The 19,035-nt window shown below is 48.8% G+C and overlaps 1 protein-coding gene across 3 annotated transcripts in view; it reads right to left on the bottom strand.

The window, feature by feature from the left end:
- Nucleotides 1-10,834: 10,834 nt before the first annotated feature.
- PAX7 (paired box 7) overlaps nucleotides 10,835-19,035 on the bottom strand; it is a 99,705-nt gene continuing 91,504 nt past the window's right edge. For all 3 annotated transcript variants that reach the window (XM_045475845.1, XM_045475847.1, XM_045475846.1), the window contains exon 9: nucleotides 10,835-14,763. In XM_045475845.1, coding sequence (XP_045331801.1) covers nucleotides 14,648-14,763 — 116 coding nt within the window. In that variant the 3' untranslated portion in view covers nucleotides 10,835-14,647. The remainder of the gene's footprint in view (nucleotides 14,764-19,035) is intronic.

Here is a 19,035-nt window from a genome sequence, read left to right as displayed (position 1 = left end):
GTGCCCCAGCCACCCTTCTCTTCCCCAGCCATGCATTCCAAATCGTGTAGGAGCACAAAGGAGAAACCAAACCTTTACTGTGCCAGCCCACCGAGATTCGGGGTTTGTCTGTCTCTGCAGCAGAGCCAAACCTCACCTAACACAACAGGGCCTTTAAAAGGGTCAGCGTCAGGGGCGCCTAGGTGGGTCAGTCTGTTGAGCGTCCAACTTCAGCTCAGGTCATGATCTCACAGTTCGTGGTTTCAAGCCCAACATCGGTCTCTGTGCTGACAGCTCAGAGGCTGGAGCCTGATCCCGATTCTGTGTCTTCCTCTTTCTCTCTGCCCTTCCCCCTGTTTGCAACCTGCCTCTCTCTCTCTCTCTCTCTTTCGAAAATAACTAAACATTAAAAAAACTTAAAGGGGTCAGCCCCACCTCCAGAGGGTCTGGAGACTAAAAGTGAGCCACGTGGACAACCGGACATGTCTCCCCAATAAAATCTGTGCACACCGAGGTTCAGATGAGTTTTTCTGGCTAGCGATATTCTGTGTGCATTGGCACACCTCATTGCCAACAGGAGTTATCGCTGGCTTTGACTCCACAGGGCCAGGGGCTCTGTGTTTGGAGCCTCCCGGGATTCCGCCATACATGTCTTCCCAGGGCGGATTTCCTTCTGCATCCTTGTGCTACCCTAAACCATTGCCCTGGGTATGACAGCTTTCAGTGAGCTCTGTGAGTCCTTCTAGCAAAGTAGCAAACCTGAGGGTGGTTTTGGGGACCGCCGAACTCTGAAAGAAAGGAATGTCAGAAGTGAGGGTGGTCTTGGGGACCGCCCCTCCCCCCCTCCCGGACGTCACACTGCCTTTGCCTTCTTCTGTCATCAAAGAACTATACCCGAATGTGGCACCAGGCAAATGGACCAGTGTACCCCGGAGATGTGATTCACGGGCCAGTCTGTCTTCTGGGGACACAATCACAGATGAGGAAAGTGGTGATGGAGGTCACCCCTCGGGAGCACGGTGTCATCCAACAGGGCCTGATGCCCTCACCGATGTCCCGCCCGTTATGGGAGTGGAGACAGGCGACATCTGATGGAATGGTACATAGCGCACAGAGGTGATGCTCAGATATAGTCACATGGAGGAAGTTCAGCGCCACCTGAACACGAGAAGGAGCAGAAGCAAATCTACAGCACAAAGATTTTTATGGAAATTCATCACACACACAAAGGTATTTTTCAGGAATCTGAGGATGTACATTCAACATGGAGGATGCTAATAGATAAAGATGATACACAAAGTAACACCATGATAATTGCATTTTATTAGAGGTTACAGAGCTGCGGGAGGGCATCAGAGATTATAAAATTACTCGCAGAACTGGGCCCCCCTTGTCTTGTCTCTTTTGGGAGGCCTTTGCCTCGTGCTGTCCCCTTTTCTGGCCTTCACTTGGAGCCAGTTTACCTGCCAGCATTGATTTTGATGAACTTCCTTTTGTTTCTTGTGCCTCATGTCTCCCACCTGCCTTCAGTACCCCACAAGCCCAGGCGGATGGGCAGATAGATCTTGACGCCTCCTTCCAGAGAGCCCAGGAGTCTCAGCCCTCATTGCAGCTTAGAATCACTTGGGATGCTTAAAAGATTACCCACACCCCCTGCGCCATGATGCTGGTTCAGTCGGCCGGGGTGGGGTCTAGCGTTGGCCCTTCAAGTGGCCCCGGATTGCGCCCATGGATGGGAACCACTGGGGCGGATGTCCCTCTTGCAAGCTTCCCTCTGTCCGAGCCTGCTCACGTGCCACTGACATCATCTGCCTGACTCTCCCCGACTCAGCTCTTTCTAAAATACCTCGAACAGGACTTGGCACAGCCTGGCCTCTCAGGAGAATGTTTCTTTGAGATGAAGTGGTTTCAAACTGTTCAAACAGATGAGTCACACACGTCTTATTCCGTTCAGCCTGGTGCTGCAATCATAGGATGTTTTTCAGCTGCTCCCCAGTTCAGCCCCTAATTCCTACCTGGATCCTTGAACTCTCACAAAGGAAAACATGGTCTTCTTTTTTTTTATTTTTAAAGTTTTAAACAGCTGGGATCACCCCTTCCCAGTGGGCTCACTGCTTTGGAGCCCATGGGTTTGAGGCAGGAAGCCCAGCAAGTAAGGACAGGCTCTGGGGTCATTTGGGCCTGGGCTTGGTGCTGATCTACTACTCCCCTGGCATGAGATCCAGAGCAGGATACCAACTGCTCGTCATAAAATGGGCTGACTTGAGAGTGGAGAGAGATTGTATATGCAGAATGCTTAGTGCACTGCCTAGCACCCATAAGATGTATCATTAATAGAAAACTATTCTTAGCATTTGCTTTGGGTGATGTTAGACACCTCTAAGCATTAAGGCCACCTGAAGAACCAGGGGCCCAAGAAGTCACAGAAGCTTGGGGCCAGTAGGCAGAGAGTTTATGGGTAACTCCAAGAGCCAGTGGCCATATGGAGCCCATTTACCTGCCAGTGGGACAGATCCAAAACCTTGTCTTTCTGGCCACAGGATCAGGGGAAAAGGTTCCTGTGAGCCAGAGAGTGTCGGAAATCTCTGGGATTTTAAAAATTGCTGTTTTAACCTCTGCCCTGCCCCCTGAGACCAACCACTATGGTGGAGCTACACTGAGATGATGGCACTGGTGGTCACCGGGCATCTAGGAACCAGAGAAAAAACCTGTCCATCTGGATAGAAGGGGCCCATGCTTTGAAGAGTGTGGAAGAAGTTCCACAGTTGTTGTTTTTTTTAAATATTTATTTCCTATGTCTTCTCCCTGAAGGCAGGTCCAGTCACATGCAGCTGTGACAGTCTGGGAACCTAAACACTAATAGAACCTTGTCTTTCTGGCCAGAAGGACGAGAAGCAGGGGCCCCTGGGAGCCAGGGGATATAGGGGAAATCTCCAAAAGGAAAGAGAGGGAGAAGAGGAATCCCTAATTCTTTCTTTGAATGGACACAAGTACTTATCTTCAGCCTGCGAGGCACAGAACACACATTAAAACACAGAATAAGATGTAGCAAAGGTTTTGAGGGCTGAAAGGTACTCTAAACCACTGCCCGAGTCCCAGACCAACACTTAAGTGGCAGATGAGTGCCACAGACCCAAACACCAGAGCAAAGTCTTTGAAAACTGGACTGAAGTTGAAATTCTTGTTCCCGAAGGCAAGTCAGACCTCGAGATCTGAACTCAAATGGGTTGATTGTCTGCTAAATTTAAACAACAGCAAAATAAACAAAACCCCCATTCTCCAAAGGATTTTAACAGGATCCAGAGTCTAACAACATGATGTTTTAAAAGCCCCAAATTACTTGGTGTATCGAGAACCAGCAAACTCAACCAATTCTCAAGGGAAAAAGCAATCAATAGATGCTAACCCTGAAATGACCCCTGTACTGGAATTACTAAAGATTTTAATGTGGCTTTTAGAACTACACTCCATGAGGTAGGTTGAGCAGTCTTGAAATAAATGGAATTATAGACATTCACGACAGTGAAATAGAAACTACAAAAAAGAACTAAATAAACATTTTATAAGTGAAGCATACAATATCAGAAAAATTATAAAAATCATGGGTGTGTTTAATAGCAAGATGGGGATAACAGAGAAAATAGTCACTGAACTTGAGAACAGAGCAATAAAAATTATTCAATTTGAAGAACAGAGAAAAAAAAGATTGAAAAAACATGAACAGAGCTTCAGACACTGTGGGACAATAATAAAAGATCTAACATTTCTATCATTGAAATCCCTGAATAAGGGGAGTAAGAGATAGATACAGGAAAAAAATATTAAATAAAAAATTATGGCTGAAGATGTCCCAAATGTAAGTGAAAAAAACCATAAATGAACAGATTCAAGAGGTCAGTGAGTCCCAAAGAGGACAAGCTCAAAGAAAACTATGCCTAAACGTAATCTAATCAAGCTTCTGCAAATAAAAGATAAAGAAAAGGCTTTAAAGCAGTCAGATAGAAACTACATGTACACAAAAGAGAGCAACAGTTCAAGTAACTGTGGACGTTTCATCAGCAACCTTTGGGGCCAGAAGACACTGGAACGTCTCTTGTGGAAGAAAATAAACCATAGACTCAGAATTCCATACCTAGCAAAAAAAAAAAATCCTTTGGAAGGCTAAGAGAATTCTTAATCAGCAGACATCTCTAAAAGAAAGGGCAAAAGAAGTTCTGGCTGAAGGTATCAGCTCTGAACTGATACCAGAGGCAACTTTGGAACTTCAGGAATAGAGAAAAGGCAACAGAAGTGAGAGATATCTGGGAAAATATAACAGACGATTTTTCTCCCCTTAAGATCTTTAAAATATATGATTGTTCAAAGGAAAAAATATAATATTATTTGGGAGTGTTCAATATATGTACATGTATACATATGTCAGCTATAATATCAAGGGTTTTAAGCCTTCTATATTTTATTTGAAACTTTAAAATATTAACTTAAGTAGAATGGTAAGTATATAATAATCTCTAGACCAATCACAGAAAAATAATATAAAAATATATGCTAAAAGGCCAACAGATAAACTAAAATGAAATAGATTAAAACAATCCAAAAGAAGGCAACAAGAAAGAAAAGAGAAATTTAAAAAGGAGGTTACAAAGAAATAATGATACAGTAGACCTAAATCCAATTACATCAATCATTATATTAAATGTAAAAGGTCTAAACATAGATCTTAAGGACAGAGATTGTCAGACTCTCACAATGCCATCTATAAGAAACATGATTCAGCATCTATATAATCATACTCTGAAAATTCTCCAGGATGTTTATTGCCCAGTTATTTTCCATTTAATATTTATCAAAAGTTCCATTGGGAAAAAAGTCATGTGAAGTGTGATTTTTTTTTTTTTGATAGGCTTACTCTTCCTCTTTAGATATTCCAAAAATGATCTTGGATCAAGTGCAGTCATCAGGGAACCCAGTATCTAGATCATATCCTGTTCTTATCTCTCCCCACCTCCCACCAGGGTTATTTTTACTGAATTACTAACAACCTGTATTGAAGAACTTTATAAGAATTATCCCTTGCAGCACATCTTTATATATTTCAGGAGTTTATTCTTGAGTTTGTATATATTACATCATATGGTCCTATTCAGGAAGACACCAGGGAGAACCATCCTTTAGCAAGTTTCTTATTTTCTCATTGACATAAGTACTCGGTAACTCATTGGTTTTCTTATTTTCCATCGGCTGCTAGGAAACTCCAGGCATCTCTCTATAACGTTAATAAGGATTCTTGCAACAAAAGACCTGGGGCACCTAGGTGGCTATGTCAGTTAAGTGTCCAACTCTTGATTTAGGCTTTGGTCATGATCTCATGATTCATGGGATTGAGCCCTGCATAGGGCTTTGTGCTGATAGCATGGAGCCTGCTTGAGATTCTCTCTCTCCCTCTCTCTCTTCACCTCCCTCTCTTTCTCTCAAAATAAATAAACTTAAAAAAATTTAAAAAAAAATAGCTCCCACTCCCCCAAATTATTCCCTGCTTAAAAAAATCCAATAGTCACATAAGTTTGTGAAACAGAGCTAAAGAAAGTGACATTGGTTTCTTTATGTGATCTCATGCAATCTTCACAATTGCCTTGGAGGTTGGTACTATCATTATGCCAGTTTTATAGATGATGAGAAAACTGGGTCCTCAGAGACTACTTGCCCAAGGTTAGCTAGTAGTGGTGTTAGGATTCGAACATAGGCTGACTTCAATATGCTCTCTTAAAACCATAGACAAGTCATGTGTATAAAATACCTGGCACCAAGGACATGTGCATCCATATGACATGGGCAGCTAATGGGCTGGCCTTAATGGCTAGCTTCACAAGAAGATGGAGTTCTGTAGGGTCAGGTGGGTGTGATCCAGCTCAAAGAATCAAGGAATCCAGCTACCCATACCACAATGCTTACCTAAGCCCATCTGCCTGGGAGTGGTCCTGTTCATGTCAATTTTACTGAAAGCTCCTCCTGTAACCCACAAACCTCACAGTAGTACCCGCTCTTCACCCTGACTTCTGGTTCCCACTTTCCTCTCTTAGAAGCCTACTCTCTACGGATCAATTCGACAGGGCTAGGGAAGGGGGTTTCATGGACTTCAAATATACCATGGAGGTAAATGCTTATTGGTCAGCTGTGTACTGGTGGGCATGGAGGGAGGTAGAACCAGATGGAGGTTTGTTTGTTTGTTTTTTGCTAAATTTCATGAGTAATGTATCCTAATTCTTAAACTCCCCTGTAACAGACATCCAAAATTTTTCCATGCTTCAAGGTGGGTGGAATGGACTTCCTTATACCTTGATCTTGGGCTTGACCATGAGACTTGCCTTGGCCAATCGGATGTTAGTGGATCTGACAAGAGAAGAAGCTTGAAATGGGGCTTGAAATGGAAAATGCCCTTTGAACACTGGTGATCTGGTGATCTATACTCATGGTCCTGTAGCTGCCTTCTTCATAGACCCCCCCCCCCCCCGGAATAAATATCATCAGACCTAGAGACTGAAGTCTTCCTGCCCATCTGTATTAGTTTTCTATTGCTGCATAACCATTTACTACAAACTTGGTGGCTTAACACAACCCCCCTCCCTTTATTATCTCACAGTTTCTGTAGGTCAAGAGTCTGGACACAGTATAACTGAGCCTTCTGCTCAGGATTTCATCAGGCTGAAATCAAGGTGTCAGCAAGGGCTGTGACTTCATCAGAAGGCTCAACTGTGGAAGAATCTATTCCCAAACCCATTTAGAGTGTTGGTAGAATTCAGTTCCTTGGGTAGGACTGAAGTCTCCACTTTTTTCCTGGCTGTTGCATAGATTACTCTCATCTCCTGAAGGGTGCCCTAATCTCCTAGCAATAGCCTTCTCATGACATAGCATCTGACTTCTTAAAAACCACAGGAGAACCTCACTCCAGTCTGCTGTGATGGAGCCTTGTGTAATGTAACGTAATCACAAGAGTGACTGTATTCCCACCTTTGCCAGACAGTGTAACCATGTTGAGGTTGTGACCATCCCACCATATTCACAGACCCCTCCCACACTCAAGAACATGTATACCAGGTGGCCTGGTATACCAGGTATACATCTTGGTGGCCATCCTACAGGTGGTCTGCCTACCATACTTTAACCCAAGCCTAGATTAGCCAAACCAGAGAAACCATGGATGACCTACAAACCTGGTTAAGTGAGAATTCATATTTGTTGTAAGCCAGAGCTTTGATGTGGCTTATTATGCAGCATTACTCTGGCAACAACTGACTGATACACTTCAAAATGCATTGTCCTCCTAGTTCATGCAATGTCCTATCTGCACTTAGGGAGCAGCCTGCTATGATGGACAGGACACTGGGACGAGTCATGGGTTTGAATCTCTACTCCTCCACCTTGTGGTTGGGGGCCTGGAACCAGCTGCCTCACTTCTCTGGGTCCATTTCCTCATGTGTATACTAGGGCCCACAATGCTTGCCATATGCAGATGTTGGGAGTGTTAACTAAAACAATGGATGAGAATCACCCGGCACACAGTAGGAAGCATACATGTTAGGGTCTATTCTCTCTAAAGCTCATATTTCTATCCAACATGCCCTTGTCTTCCAAGAATGAATGTGGTACGAATTCTGGGAGGGGTCACTGCAGTGCTGATATCTGTGGATTATCTGATGGTATCTCCTCATCAGATGATGGCAGTGACCTACAGGGCTCTCTGCCCCTGAGCCAGACTGTGGAAGACAGCCATCGGCATCCACCCTCAGACAAGGCCCCTCCTCCATGTCTCCGGCACTCCAATACTGGAACGTGACACAGAAGTCTTCTTTTTAAAAAAAATTTTTTAATGTTTATTTATTTTTGAGACAGAGAGAGACAGAGCATGAACGGGGGAGGGGCAGAGAGAGAGGGAGACACAGAATCAGAAGCAGGCTCCAGGCTCTGAGCCATCAGCCCAGAGCCCGACGCGGGGCTCGAACTCACCGACCGCGAGATCGTGACCTGAGCTGAAGTCAGATGCTTAACCGACTAAGCCACCCAGGCGCCCCAAGGAAGTCTTCTTTTGAAGAGCTCAGTCCCTATCAGTAACTAGCCATGTGAGAGTGGGCAAGTGACTCTAACTTTCTGACTCTTGGCTTCCTTTCTTATATATTAATGGTGAAATTCCCACCTCACAATGTTGTTATGAGCATAAGACAAAAAGTGCACGCATGGGCACATTGCAGGAGCCTCGTAGTTAGTGTTGCCTTTCCCTCAGAGAAGAGACCATCTTTGTGGTTCTTTTAGTGTCACTCCCTGCCCAGCCTCACCTCCAGGGCCCACCACGGCAAGGAGCATAGAGCAGGTCCTTAAAGAGATGCTTGCTTTCACATCAGTTTTTCTCATTTGGTCCTCATGAAATTCCCTCGCACAGGTGGGTGTGGCAGCCCCAAGTGCTGTTCCCGATAGCCCAGCCTCCCATCTCCCAGGCACAAGATGGATTATGTTTCCTTTGAAGGTCAGTGTGGCCATATGAATTGCTTTGGCCAATGGAACCTGAGCAGAAATGTCCCACACCAGCCACTTCAGGTGGATGCTTTAAGAACCAGTGTACAATTTACATCTCTCTTTCCTTCTGGTACCAGTGGCCAGCAGTGCTCGAGATGATGCCCATTCTCTATCAAGATGACCATGATGGGCCGCAGTCACAAATATGAGCAAGAAAAAAATTAAACCTTTCGTGTTTTAAGCCAGGAGATTTGAAGTTGGTTATTGTTTTCCAGCCTGATATAATGGGACAGACTTTATTCTCATTTGAAGGATTGGGGGAAGTGGCTTTTCTACAGTCACACAGAGGGTACCTGGGACCAAATACAAGGCTTGACATGAGGGGGCATTTTGATTCTTTCCAGGGGAGAGAGCAGAGGTGCCTGGAGCCCTGAACGTACCCTCCCTGGTGCCTCTGAGAAGTGAGTCCCTGATCCTTGCAACAGGTATTTACATCATTAGAGCCAGGAGAATGAATTCTCTGCTCAGAGCAAGTCAGTGGCAATCTGGGGAAGGGAAGGAGTGGGGTTCTAGAAACTGTGCTCTCAGGAGGACCAGGTATTCATAGACTCCACAACAGATGAAATTATACAGAAACCTCATCTCTCTGTCCTGTGTGTCCCTCCCCATCTCAGGGCTCCTGTGTCTTCTCTCTTTCCTTCACTAGTAAATTTTACTCCAGGAAAGATTGTGAAACTTATTCATATAAGATGTGCATGGGCAATGAGACCAGAAACAGAGGCTACTATGTTACAAAGCATTACGGTGGCAAAAGCTGACTGATACACTCTTCCATCCAATAGCCATTCTTCCTTTTTCCTTTAGACAGAAACCTGGTTTTATTCTGGGTAGTAGTGCGCCTGGGCAGAAGATTAAATTTCTCAGCTTTCCTTGGTCTGTAAACAAAGATTGTTGGATGGGACTCTTAGGAAAGCTCCCTTAGAGGGGGTCAGAGAGCTCTCTGAGGGCCCCCAAGGGCAGATCTGTGTCTGGGAGCAGCTTGGCCTCACTCAGCACCCAGCACTGAGTGTTGTTTTCCCAGCACTGGTAGCAGACAGCTCTGAGCCATCGGGGTACTCTCTGGGCCACCTTCCAGAACAGCTATTGGCTCAGTTTATTGTTAGGGTAACCTAGAAGATTCTTAGGGATTATCTAGGCTGCTTTTTAAAGAATATATAGAAATAGGGTCTGAGAAGGGAAGAAAATTATCTCAGGACCCACATAGAGTCACATGCAAAGCTAAGAGCAGAACTTGACCCGTTCTTGGTTCTCCCCCATATCTTCCTGACTTACTGAACACTAGGCGGGGGAGGGAAGATCCAATCTCCTGTAGTCCTAACCTGGAACACTTGGCTGGGTTAGATGGGCTCAGGTCCATAAAACACCTTACCAATCCTCCATATACGTTATCTCCCAGCAACCCCTTCACCTCTCCCCCTTCCTGTTCAGATCATCCCAGTAAACCCATACACTGGAATGACACAGGTAACCCAATTTAGAGCCAGGGGGACATATGTGGAGTAGAAGCTGCTGTTCCTTGCCCAGATCCCTTTCACTGAGCCAGTGCACCTGTACCCTAACGGACGTGTTGTCGCTGCTATGGGTACATCCTTGCACCTTTCTCTGGAGAACTGCCCCCAGCCCACAGGATGCACTTGGGCCAGAGTTGCTTGGGTACATTAGCCTTTACCCACATATCCACATACCCACATTCCCGAGGAACAGCCAGCAGCCATGAATGACTGACAGTTTAGCACAAGAGGCCAGTCCTCTAGTCTCAAGGTGAGACTAGCTCTGTGCTATTCATGCTCGAGAGTCCCCGGCACTATCAGGTTGAAACTAGACTCCAGTTAAAAGCCCCTCCTGCTTAGCTCCCTCCCTGTCCTGTGTTGCTTCCTTCACTCATTTGTGCATTTCTCTTGAGGGCTCCCCCTCCATAAATCCACCTGCCCATGAATCCCCATATCAGGTTCTGCTCCTTAAGGAAACATGGAAGCTTCTGAGCTCCCTCCTACCTTCCAAATTCTATGTCCTAGGAAAGGGACACTGAGGGCTCTAAGCTTAGCAGCAGGAAGTCTGTCCTGGTGAACAGAACTGAAATTTCATCAGAGAGATGCTTAAACAACAGCATTCCATTGGTCAAATACTGATTAAGCATCCACTACCTGTCTAACAGCTGCTTGGCACTGAGGGGCCCGGCGGTCCTATTCTGACACTCTAAATTAGGTCAAAGAGCTTCTCAGCCACCCCTCGGTCCCTTTTAGGGCAGCTGCCTAATGACAGTCAATTAAGGACACAGAACCTTGGAAATGCTTTAATTTCTTTTAATGTATAACAGTTACGCCTGAGTTACAGAGGAAGCGCTCACAAGCAGGTAGTTAAAGCAAATGCCAGTTTCTCTTTCTAATCTACTACTCCATATAGCTGAATAAATTATGGTGCGATTATATTTAAACACACACCCTTGCACCCACAAGCCCACTCACACGCCCCACTCACACTCTCAAGCACACACACTCACTTCTACATGGAGGCATATGGCTGTGAGTCAAACACGAAAGCAACCGAGTTGCAATCACTAGGAAGAAGGAATGATCTAGAGTGCTATGTGGATACGTCCCAGGTGGGGGATTGGCCGTGTTAGAGCTGACAGAAAGAGTCCCCAGTACACAGCTGCCTCTGAGCATTTCAAGATGGCGGCCGGAGTACCCCCATTTTGGTCTCGGTTCGGTGCCTTTGCAGGAGAGAGCGGACAACCCCAAAAAGCATCTAGTAGTGAAGGGAACATCGGGAGCTGGGCGAGAACATCAACCTGAGAGAGGCCCCAGAGAATGTCTTTTTCGGGCAATCATGGAATTTCACCAAGTTCCAGGATCCAAATCTCAGCATGCTTCAAAAGCTCCATCTGAAACAACATTGGATCTCCGTGGAGTCTGGGCCAAGTCTCGGACCTGCTCTGCTCTCAAGCCATAGTCAGATTGGAAATCTGACCTTCTCATTTGTCTTCGGGCAACCCCCCCTCTTCATCCTTCTTTCCTTCTGTCTCATTCCTCTATCTCTCTTCTTCATGTTCTTCTGGCAAAAGAATGGCAAAGGTAAATCAAGTAAAAAATAAGAGTGTGAAGCATAGCTTGGTTCTTACACATCACTTCTTTCTTTTTTCATAGCAAGAGAGAAACAGCAAATGAAAAAAAGAAAGCAATAAAAATGAAAGAACCCAACAGAGACTGGAATGTATAAATTGAAACACACAATATGCAGATATATCCCTACAGATGGTCTCTGGCCACTAGCACGACACACACTGTGGGGGTTTTCTTTCCTTTTTTAGTATATATATATATATATATATTTATTTATATAAAAGTCGACTTCCTATAAACGAACAGCACATCACCACATTTCCAACTAATGTACAATGAGCTCAGAAGAGGGACCTCCCCCCCCCCCCATAGGTAGGACCAACAGCTACTTGTGGTAAGTTGGAGGAAACATCTCTTATTTTGCTATGGATTCTATTTACAGGAATGGATGGGGATTGCTTCTGGGCTGACCTGGCCACGGGGATTCAGGCCTTCTTTCTTAGGCTGTGGTCAACCCTCAAGAGTTTGAAGCCTTGTACCTCTTGTCCCACATCATCTGTCCGGTGAGGTTGTGAGCTGCCAGCCCAAGATGGAGTTTTATGGACTGAGTTGGCTAGACACATTAATACACAGGATTTTAGGGAAATTTTGCCAGGTGGGGGTGGGGCTTCAGGGAGAATAAGTCCCATTTTCTACCAAGATGGTGGCTTGGGAGAACTCCAGAGAAATTGGACATAAAGAGAAATCACTTGGTTTATTCCCATTTCATCATGGGGGCCGGCGGGGGGGGGGGGGGGGATTTGAGATTGGTCCTAGCATGGGAATGTCACCTCCTGGGAGTGAGGCTGGGTGGTTTTGATGTCACCTGCCTGAGAGCTCTGAGCCAGGCCTCCAGGGGGGAGGACTGACCATTCAAGGAATGTGGATGAAGACTGTGGTTGATCTTAAGAGCTGCTTCCTGGCTGTGATGGTTACAAACATGGGGACTGGGTCACCAAGGGACAACACAGTCTTCCTTTCTGTCCAGAGCCTGAAGAACCAAAAGTCTCCCGCAGTAGATGCCCCAGTTGAAAACTGGGCTGACCTCCATGGGCCACACATGTCCAGGTATCTGCTGCTACCAAAGAGTCTGTTTGTCTCCGTGTATCCATAGGTTCCTCTAAACCAGAGATACGAGCCACCCTGGCCGTGGTCCAGGACAGGCTTGATGTTACCAAGTCTGAAGATGAGAAAACAGGTGAGCATTTGTCACAGAAGCGGCATCCACGCAGGAAAGTGTCCTAGCATCTTGCCAGCCCAGTTCCCCAGGAGGGAGGTACTCGGGTTGACTGAATCCCAAAGCAGCAGCCCTTCCCTCCGGGAATGTCTTGTTGGCTGAGAGCAAGCGGCATGGGTTGAGCAAAGAGGTGGCCTCATGTGCCCAGCTGTCACAAGTGCCTCTAACCTAGCAGCACTTGATAAAGGTGATCCAAGTATAGATGATAACAATGGTGATGGTGGAGACAAATATAATTTTGATAAATAGGTGAAGGTAGTAAAAAGTTCCAAGGGAGGCAAAGTGAGGGGCTCGAACCATTCCCCAAAGATTTCAACTTTTAAAGAGAAGGGATATGAAGAAGCCACCGGCGTGGCCAAGGAAGGCGCCTTTCCCCTAGTCTCTGGAACCTTGGGCATCCCCCACCTGTCTAGGAGCGGTGGCCTGAACACTGGCCACATCTGCCCCCACCTAGCTGTACTGGATGAGTAGACAGGGCCCTCTCGACCTAGAGTGGATCAACACTGAAAGGTGCCACTGTCAGTGGGACAATGACATGCCCCTTCCACTGCCCCCCCCCGCCCCCCGCCACCAAATGTTAAGGGGAGTCTGTGGTTTTGCCTGTGGACAAGCAGTCCCTGCTGGTCCCATAACCCCCCTCCAGAGCTCCAAGGGAAGCCCTCTGCTCCCCAGCAGCTTAAGGGGCAGATGAAGGTGCCCTTACCAGAGGGCCAGGCATGGAGGGGACAGGCTCAGCTCTCCAAGGGAGGCTTTGTGAGAAATCGCAGCTCCAGGGGTCGTGGGCTTGAAGGCACAGCACTAAAACCTCTGGCAACAAAGGGCTGCTCTCCACAAGCACAGGAACCCCAGCTAAGCAACGCCCTTCTGAGCCTGCCCTCTGCCCTCTGCCTCTCCATACACGACTTGCTCCCTTCCCCCTCCCGCCTGATTCAGAGAATGGGAAACTGAAGAGCCCGTGGGCTCCCTAGGCCCCGCACGGGGTGAGCAAGGCTGGAACCCGGACTTCAGTCTAGGAGCCTGCTGCTTCGGGGTGCCTGGGTTGGGTCTTTGGCTGCTGGCCGCCCACTGCTGATGAGCCCCTCTCCCCGGGTAAGCCTCTGCCTGGTCCTTCTGGAGCCCCCACCTGGGCTAGATTCCCACCCCCTACACCCAGCAGAGGTGTGTGGGGAGGGTCCTGGAGTCCTCAGAATTCCTGGGTGATTCCCCTGGGAAGACCCCAGGACTAGGATCCCCTCTCTGCTGGCGTCCCAGCATCCAGAGGAGGAATGGGCTGTGGTTCGGGCCCTGGGCCAGAGATCCACCTGGGAGGAGAGGGCTGGCTCCCAGCACTTCCAGCTGGGAGGGACCCTGTGAGCTCCACCCCCACCTCTGGCGTCGGGTCCAAAGGGCTCCAGTACCTCATCCCAGATACCATCCTCCTTTGGGTGCCCAGGTTGCTCTATTCGGGGTGAGCTTCCACCTCTGTGCCTGAGATAGCACAGAGGCCACGACAGGATTTGACTGGGGGAATGGCTGCAGGCTGACAGAAACCCTCCTGGAGAGAAAGTGGAGGGGCAGACTCCAAGGGGGTTGCTCTGGGTTCCTAAGCATAGGTGAACGGTAGACTGGCTGCACATCTCCAGAGGGCTGGCTATGAGAAGGGAGTGGGCTCCTTTCCTGGTCTCCTGAGACCCCAGGGTAATGAAAGGGCTGAGGCTGGGAGGCTCAGGGATCAGTAAGGATTGGGCTGGGACTTGGTCTGGGGCAAGTCGCCCCAGGGTCCCTAGTAGGCCTGGCCAGTTTCCACAGGCAGGAGTCCCAGCACAGCAGAATGTTCCCCAAGCTTCATGCGACGCTGTGTGGAGAGGCTCACGTTTTTGGCCAGGTAATCAACAGCAGCTGGAAAAAAAAAGAGAAGCTCCTAGAAATTAAGGTCCTTTTGCCTATTGTTCCATCTGCCCCGTATCCATCATCCATCCATCCATCCATCCATCCATCCATCCATCCATCCACACCTCTGTCCATCTATCCACCTGTTCTTCCATCCATCCAACCATCCATCCATCCATCCATCCATCCATCCATCCATCCATCCACACTTCTGTCCATCTATCCACCTGTTCTTCCATCCATCCAACCATCCATCCATCCATCCATCCATCCATCCATCCATCCATCCACACTTCTGTCCATCTATCCACCTGTTCTTCCATCCTTCCATCCATCCACCCATCCATCCATCCATCCGTCCACCCTTCTGTCCATCTATACACCTGTTCACTCAACCATCCATCCATCCATCCATCCATCCATCCATCCATCTATCCACCTGTTCTTCCATCCATCCATCCATCCATCCATCCATCCAACCATCCTTCTGTCCATCTATCCACCTGTTCTTCCATCCATCCATCCATCCATCCATCCATCCATCCATCCATCTCTTCATGAAGCTCATTCTCTTACCTCCTCTCTAACCATTAAGCAAATATTTACTTAACACTTTTATTTGCCCAGCTCTCTCACAGGTTCTATAGGAAAGTACAAAAGATTCCACATCGTTGAGAGAAGAATTAGTTCCCTTTCCAATACACCTGTACATATGCCTGCTATGGGGGATGTCCGGTGAATCCCACGGAGCCTGGGTAGTAATGAGGAAAAGATCCTTCTTTTTTCTCTGGAGCCTGAGCCCAGCTCATGGGTGAGACACAGCAACATCCCTTACATCCCTTACTCAAAGTTGAGCCAAGAGATCCATGCAGAACAAGGAGCCAGGACCTTGATATGCTGGGAGCTGAGACCTTTAGCCTTGAAGTTCTAGCCATCCAGAGGGATGAGAGTCAGAGGGGGTGTGCTTGTGTGTGTGAACAGCGGAAACAACAATCTCTGCATAGTAACAGGCACTAACATGAATGTTCACCCATGAACAATGCTCACGCGTGTACATGTGGACAGATGTGGATGAGCTGTATGTACCTGTGTGAGTAGAGCAGGGGAATGCCCACGCATGCCCAGGTAACCGTGTCCAGGTGAGTTGCACCTAAGCCAGGTACGCATGTCGGTGTACGTGTGTGCGCAGGCGTGACTGCTAGGTCTGTGTGTGCACGCGTTCTGTCTCGACTCTGCTGTGTCTGCCTGAGGCTACAGCAGAGATCAGCTCTGACCAAATGATGTGACTGGCATGGGACCGAGGCCTCTTGAGGCACAGAGATGCTACCTCCCAACCTGGAATCCATGGCCGAGGCCAAGGCGAGAGGAAATATAACGACTACTGCCCTGGACTCACGAGGCCTGACCCGATACTCTCCTTGTCACCTGCCCGCTGAGGGGCCCTATAGCACTCCACATGCCTCCCCAAAGTCGAGGGTCCCTGCCTATGGCAGGTGGGTAGAGCCAGGTGTGGGCACAGCCAGAGACAAGGCCCAGGGAGGTGAGTTGGGAAGTATCAATAATTGAGACCATATTCTTTAGGGGTTCAAATCCTGCACCTGCCAACTTTTAGTGTGTGATCTGGGGCATACCAACCATCTCACCTATACAAGCCTCAGTTTCCTTGTCTGTAAACATGGGGATAACGACAGCGCCTAGGTGGAAGAATTGTGGGGAGAAAGTGAGAAAATGCATATAAAGAGGTTAGCACTGTGCCTGGTACATGGTGAGCTCAGAGGCCTTGGGCTCTCACAGGACTGGGATTTAGGGAGCAGGTGTGACCTTTGATAGAGGCAAGAAGGAAAGGAACAGTGAATGGGGCAATCTGGAGTCCCAACTATCTCCGGTGCATGTGGCTTTGGGCAAATCATGTTGCCTCTCCAGGCCTGTCACCCCGGTCTGTAAGATGGGGAGAGCAGATCCCAGCCTCCTCAAGGGCTGTTATGAAGATCAAACGAGATGATGTGCTTTGAGATGCTGGGCACAGAAGACTCAGGGACTGTACCGATTCCTAAAGGATATGCAAATGTCCTGGGGTTTCTGGAGTGTCTGGGCTCTGTGTTCCTTAGCTTCCAGGCTCTAGGGCCTGAACTGAGGCCCTGGGTGCTGTCCCTGACGTCACTCAGCCTCCAGGCTCCCAGCTGGTAACACAGAAGGGGTGGTGGCCTGTCTCACCCCTCACTCCACGGTGGGGGCGAGGGGCAGGTGGAAGAAACTTCAATCTCTGGGTCTCTGGCCTCAGGGGCAGCCTGCAACTCAGGCATCTCGTCTCTGCTCCTTGGAGCAAGTCTTATCTGGGCCCCAGGGCCTGACCTTGAGGAAGCTAGTCTGTAGAGCCACAGCAGGAAGAGGGGGAGGAGCTACAGGAAGAGAGGGAGGAGCTACCCACCGACCGAGCTCATTCTCCGCCCACCGTGCTCTATGTCCCTCACGCATGCGCGATCTCGCTTAATGCTCACCACTGCCAGGCTGCTAGTTCCGCTGTCCCATTTTACAGGTGGTGGAGCCAAGGCCCTGCCCTAAGAGACTGTGTAACTGGGAAGGTCACGTGGCCCTCCGGCTGTGGACCCAGGCGGTCTGTTGCCAGCTCCGAACCACCCCCACGCGCCTCGCCCGCAGCGTCCTGGGTGTGTGCACTTTAGAGGGTTACGGAGCACTCGACACCCCAAATCCTGCGTGGGCCCCAGTTTCGACTCCAGGAAGTGTGGGTGGCTTCCCAGGGCACGCGGCCGAGTCAGGCGACCTCTCCTGACTCACCGAACGCCTCTGCCTGTTCCCCCTTATTCCACCTGTCGTCAGCCGGTGCGGCTGTCCCCGGGGGGTGGGGTGGGAAGGCCTGGCTCTGGAGAACAGTCAGAACAACAATGCTCGATCCCTCACATACGGAACGCTTACCACGGGGCGAGGCGGACACGGTGTCCTTTAATTTCTCACCAACCCCATGGTTTAGGCACAGCTGTTCCCATTTTACAAAGGTGGAGACTGAGGCACAGGAAGATTGCTGACACACGGTCAGGCACTGCATGTGAGACGGAGGAACCCGAATATGTCCTGCTTGTGCCTCTGGTCACTCTGTGTCCTCCTTTTTCGCCTCTCCTGGCTGCCAGCCAGGGTTCAGCCCACAGGACTTTCCCCAGGCCCTGCCAAGGTGGGCGATTTGACCCCAAGAAGCCCAACTTTACTAACGACCAGCCAACTTCAAGGGCACCCTCCGTGCGCGGAGCCCGCCTCTCCCTGGGGTCGAGCCAGGGACCGGCGAGGGCAGGGCTGTGACATTTCTCATTACAGCCTCTGTCAGCGGCCCTGCCTGTCCCTCTGTCTCTCTGCGTCCCCTCTCCTCCGCCTTGTGCCCGCGCCTGGGCTCTGAACGTCTCAAATTAGATTAATCGGGAGTTGGCAGGAGATGCCAACCAGTAAACAAATCTCAGCCGTCAGCGCCTCGTCAGCCCGCGGCCCCAGAGGAGGACCCTTCTAGACACAAATTCTTATTAGACTTGTCAGATCTATTAAAATTCTTTTCACACTTCTGCGTTCTATCAGCCCCATCATTAGTACGGCCCTGGCCTCTGGGAACACCAGGGCCATATTAATCTGCCGTGTGCCCCGTCCCTGCCCCCTGCCCCCACCCCCTCCAGGGACAGGAGAGACAGACAGATGGACAGATAATGGCTGGGAGCGAGAAAAAGTGTGGAGGTGTCCCTGGGAAGACAAGAGGCCCAGGGAGAGGAGTGGACTGAAGAGTTTAGCCACGTGCACCCTCCACGCACACCTACACCTGCAAGGGAGGCTCTCAGAGGTCAGGGCCGTAGGTGTGGCGGTGTTCGCATCGATGCCGGATCTCAGGCAAATACCCTCTCTGGGATCCATTTCCTCGCCTGTCTGCACGCCATACAAAGCAGCCGTGAGTGCCAGGCCCCATAGTAGATGCTCACTAAAGGGTTATCTATCCTTCCTTTACACGCGTCTATTTTGCGTAATTATACCTCGAAGCCAGGTACACATAAAGTCATGAACGTGAATCGACACAAAGGCGGGTCGAGGGCTGTGTCACTACTGATAACACAAGTTGGCGGTTTGGCCAGAAGAGAACCGGGTTGGAAGTTCAGGGGACCTGGAGTTCGCCATTCACCTACTGTGTGACCTTGGGAAAGTCCTTGGCTCTCGAGTCTATAGCCTGAGGACACATAACACCTACTCTGGGTAGGGTTTTGAACACGGCAGGAAATGAATACGCGATCTGCC

The sequence above is a fragment of the Leopardus geoffroyi genome, chromosome C1 (assembly GCF_018350155.1).
Source record: "Leopardus geoffroyi isolate Oge1 chromosome C1, O.geoffroyi_Oge1_pat1.0, whole genome shotgun sequence".
Lineage (NCBI taxonomy): Eukaryota > Metazoa > Chordata > Mammalia > Carnivora > Felidae > Leopardus > Leopardus geoffroyi.
The sequence above is the reverse complement of the archived record's forward strand: the minus strand, read 5'-3'. Positions and strand labels throughout refer to the sequence as shown.